General features: G+C 46.8%; 1 protein-coding gene across 1 annotated transcript; it reads right to left on the minus strand.

Moving 5' to 3' along the window:
- Positions 1–835: 835 nt before the first annotated feature.
- Positions 836–1,294, minus strand: SARC_05641 (hypothetical protein; the record flags this gene model as incomplete). Its single annotated transcript, XM_014300496.1, has 2 exons — positions 836–1,222; positions 1,250–1,294. The coding sequence occupies 2 exons, from the start codon at positions 1,292–1,294 to the stop codon at positions 836–838; spliced, it is 432 nt and encodes a 143-aa protein (XP_014155971.1).
- Between the last annotated feature and the right edge of the window lie 3,374 nt (positions 1,295–4,668).

Genomic DNA, 4,668 nt, shown 5'->3' on the forward strand with positions numbered 1-4,668 from the left:
TTTCACCGGGTATACCAAAAGGTAGCAACATATCAATGACTACCCTCAAAGTAACCAGAGATGCCCTGCTTGACAACTCATGACCCCAAATCCACTTTGTGAACTTATCTTGCGCTAGCACGATCATTCGAGTGCCCTGTTTCTGATTGCGCGAAATATAGAACACATCCACGTGAATTCGCTGCATGAAATACCGGGCTTCTTCTACAGTAGCAGGCAACCCACGAGCCATATCGCGTCGCATGAGTGCACATGGCTTGCAATCCTGAATCACCCTGCGGCATTCATGCTCCTTCACTTCTTCATTGGTGACCTTTCGGTAAAAGTCAGCCAATCTCTTGCAACCAACGTGAGCAGGATCCTGATGTAGCTCGAGTAGCAGCTCGTCTGTGGTTGGTTCATTCTCGTCGCCTAGCAACGTCATTACCACAGCAACCGCCTCGTCATCAATCCCGGCAAGTCTAGATAACGTATCCGCGTCGCCCATTTCCTTACCCTTGACATATGAAGGTGTAAAGTTGAAGTTCTGTAACTGCAGGAACCAATGTCGAATTCGTCGACCTCGCACAGTTCCATCGTCACCCAAACCCTTCCAGAGTCCTAACTACGGCAAATGGTCGGTTTCTACTTAGACTTAACCAGGTGGTCTATCAAGTATGATTGACCAGCGATCAAAAGCCCAGATGACAGCTATTGCCTCCAACTCTGTGATCGAATACAATTGCTGCGCCGAGTTCCATCGTGTCGATGCAGAGGACTAGTCTCTCACCCCAAAAGACTTAAACTAATATCTATAGTTTATATATATATATACTGTTTGTATATGGGATGCAGACTAGAGCCATGTCTTGCTCCCTCTTGATTTGATGGCGAATACGCTGCGATCTCTTCCTCGAGAACCGCTGCCTCTGTGGGAATTATTCGCTGCATGTGTGTGCCTGGCTTCATTTTCCGTCGTTTGTTGATCAAAAGTTGTGGTGCCTTCAGAAACCCGGTAGGTGAATTTATCGGGCGTGCTAACAGCTGCAGCCCAAGATCTGGCATGTACATCATTCTCAGTCGTAGGAGTAGCTGCAAGAGCTCGTGCAACCTCCTCGAGCGGTACTTCTTGGAAGGGCAAAAGACTAGCGGTGGTGTCAAAAACATCACTGAAGCGCTTCAATTCGCCAGCATACTCGGCAATGGCGAGGTCGAGTTCTTGGTCAAGCGCTGAGCTCGCTTGCTACACTCGTGTCGGCAAGTGTTTCACTTCCGGGTTCAGCGTGTCACCGGCAGGCTCTGGTAGTTCCCGCATGGTGGGTTGATAGGGTAACGTGGGCACCTCCTCGTGCAGTGTATGAGCGTCCGTTCAGTTCATTGCAAATGGCTGGCGCTAACGACCGTCGTGGTCACGACCCTGATTATGTGGGTTACCAGCAACGCATGATTTGATTAGCGCTTGTAGCTTACGGCATTGCCCGATGGAATGTCCACGATTGTTGCAGAATGCACAATTTCCTGTCGATATAGCTGTATGCGCACCGTGCACAACGGTTGAGTGCACAACGGTTGATGGGTCACTTTCATCTGGATCCAATGCGATGAGATACGTGGTGAGCTCATCATACGACATGGCCATCATAGCGGGTGTCTTCAACGTACTCTTGACAATCTGATTATCGTCGTTTACAGCCTGCCGTAGAATAGCACATAGGCTGTTGTTAGACTTCGTACCTCCGGCGTTCTTGAATTTCACAAATGCCGTGTTGAGACGACTGATAAGGCTGGCGTAAGATTCGTTCCGTTTTTGCGTGATGCGGTTCAGTTTTCCTTCTAATGTCTGGATATCATCTTCGGTCAGGGCTTCAAACTTGCGTTTCAGTGCGGCAAAGCTTCCCACGGCTTATCAATGAATTGGCTGATCGCCATCTGCAGTAGTGGAGATAAGGTGCGGTTGATTTTCCGATAAGCCTCAGCGATTTTCTTGGGTGTCCATCGGTTGCCTCTAGACGGGGTCGGATCGGTCAATATTGTTGGGGTTCCTTCACAATTCACGGATATAATTGTCTGGGTTTTCCAAGGAAACCAGTCGACCTTCGATTCGAGAATAGTGGTGGTCTTAATATCCTTAGAGTTCACAGTAGGCATATTGATAGCGCGAGATCAGAGTGACCTGATAAGTTGTTAGAGTGCAATATAGTAGACTTTAAATAAAGTGCAAATGTATGTATTTATTTCTGAACTCCCCTTTGGTTTTATACCTAAGGGTGTTTGTGCTAGTGTTCAGCCGCTTGGGCTGGCCAGGGTAAAAACTCAAATGGTCAGTATGAGAAACCTTATGCGGAACACTTTAACACTTTGATGCTTTTCCATTTCAACTTCTCTGCAACTAAATCTCACGCTGATCACATGATGCCTTTCCGCATCGGTTGTGACTCTCATAGAACCGCAGCTGTTACTAGAATGTTGCGGTTGACAGGCTTTATCCACTCTCGGGAATCGGTTGAGAAACTTAATCTGCTCTCGGAAGTTGGTTAAGTAACAACTCAACTCTTGGGAGTAATTTAAGCAACTTGATTAGCTCTCGGGAGTGAGCTACTTCTGATGACATAGCTCTCGGGAGTGAGCTAACTCTGACGACTTCCATAAATCAAAGATGGTTTCTTGCTGTAAAATCTGGCCTGAGACCTGTAATCTCTCAAGGGCACACCCAGTCACCATGACTAAGATTACATTTAGAGCAGGTAGAGAGGGGTGAGCGTGTATCTCGGATATTTGAGGAGTTGAAGCTATTGCGTCCCCGTCGTTCTGGTAATTACTACCCGGCGATTGTCGCCGACCATGACCATATCCGACATATAGCCGTTGCTACCGACACCTATACGCATATCCCGAGAACTACGGTCCAGATGATCCCTATCCTATGCTGCATTCCGCTCACGATATTGTATCTTCGAAACCCCTAGAGACATTCTCCGACCTCTATCCTGTTGGATGAATACTGTTGCCTCCTTACGCTGTGCCGGCAGGACCGCTGCTACACATAAAGCGGTTTGTGTAGGTCCATAGCGGTCCATTGTTAGTAACATATTTACTTTTAGGAGTTCCGTATAAGCAGTAGAAATAAAAGCTCGCATTGCGACACGTAACTCGTATACCTTAGTCCATATTTTGGGAAGACCTTTATTCCACATATTGATGAGACGTTCATGGACAATAGTTCGGTAGCTAAAACGAAAACAACGCTTCGAGTTCAAAACCCTTGTTTGTCCGCATCCTGTGATATATTTGACGCAATATACTTACATTCCTCCCATACTAGTGTAGGATTGGAATTGGGTGATACCCACTCTGCAGGTGGTACTGGTACCGGTGGGTGTCTGGTTTGTCCTACATGTTGCATGCTCGGTATTCGCTCCTTTGGAAACCAGGAATTGCGCTGGTGTAGATAGATACATTTGGTATCTGTACCAGGTCGTGAGTGCCATCGTTCTGTTGCTGTGGATAAAGAGCAATACAGCTGCATTTAACATCCCGTTGGCCACGCAGTTGCCAACCCATGTCCGAAAGCTGTATAAACGGTCTACCTATGGGGGCACGACCCGGGTGTCCCAACCCTTCTACGAGGCAGAGCTCAATAAGGTTAAGATCCGGGTATACATCAGACATTTGAGGTGGTGTTTCATCCCTTTGAAGGTGCATCAGATCCTAATCATAGGCGCGCCAGAAATCGAGATGTTCCTGCCGTGTGTATCCTGTAGTTGGTTTTATAGCAAAAGTGATAAAGGATACACGTCGACTTTGTAGCTCTCCCTGGTGATAACTTGGGTGGTGGCCCGGTGGGATTAACCAAGTTCTGCCGACATGGTGGATGTACATACAACAACCTATCCGAGTCACCCGGTTGTAGTTCATTTACGTTTATGAGGTTCATCTGGGTTCAGTAATGACGCGCTCATTTATGACGCGCTCATTTGGTACGACCACATTTGGCACGCCAAGTATAACAAATGGGGATCAGCTAGAGGCACTACTGGGTGCACCAAAGAGTCAAGTCGAAACGATTCTGCAACTCCACGTCCTTCCGCTGCATCTACTAACATGCCTCCACCACAATCACGTCGCGCCGTTTTAACCTCTAACATGGGTAAGTACTTTATCTATCTGATAAACTGTAGACAATACACCATATCTGGAAAGATCCGTAAGAAAGGGGAACTTGAACGTAGCATCTGATGGCAATTTGTTAATTTTTCGAGTTTCATCCAGGAGTTCAGCTCGATGATTTGGTTTTGTAAGGTGCGCAGAGATCCCATAGTAGGTAATCAACCAACGCTCGATCTGAGCCAACGTGCCGGGACCCCCAAAAGAAGCTCTCAGTTCAATCTGAATAGGCTGATAAAACTAGAGCAAGTGAGCTGCACGTGCTGCTTCGGTTTTATGTGTAGTGTATGTCATATACAGCTTCTCTTTCTTACATTCATTAAAGAAAGGCACAATCGGCCGGCCACATCTCCTATAAAACATCGGTAGTACACTATGTAGTGTGTGGAAACCCCAGTACGGTTGAGGTATAAAAGAACCATAGCGACAGATCGTGTATGGGAACATTAGTCCTGCTGGATTTCACTCTACTCTCTAGAAGTAAAAGGAATCAATCACCCTGTGATCAATCGAGAATCTAAAGAA

This window comes from Sphaeroforma arctica (assembly GCF_001186125.1).
Source record: "Sphaeroforma arctica JP610 unplaced genomic scaffold supercont1.367, whole genome shotgun sequence".
Taxonomy (NCBI): Eukaryota; class Ichthyosporea; order Ichthyophonida; genus Sphaeroforma; species Sphaeroforma arctica.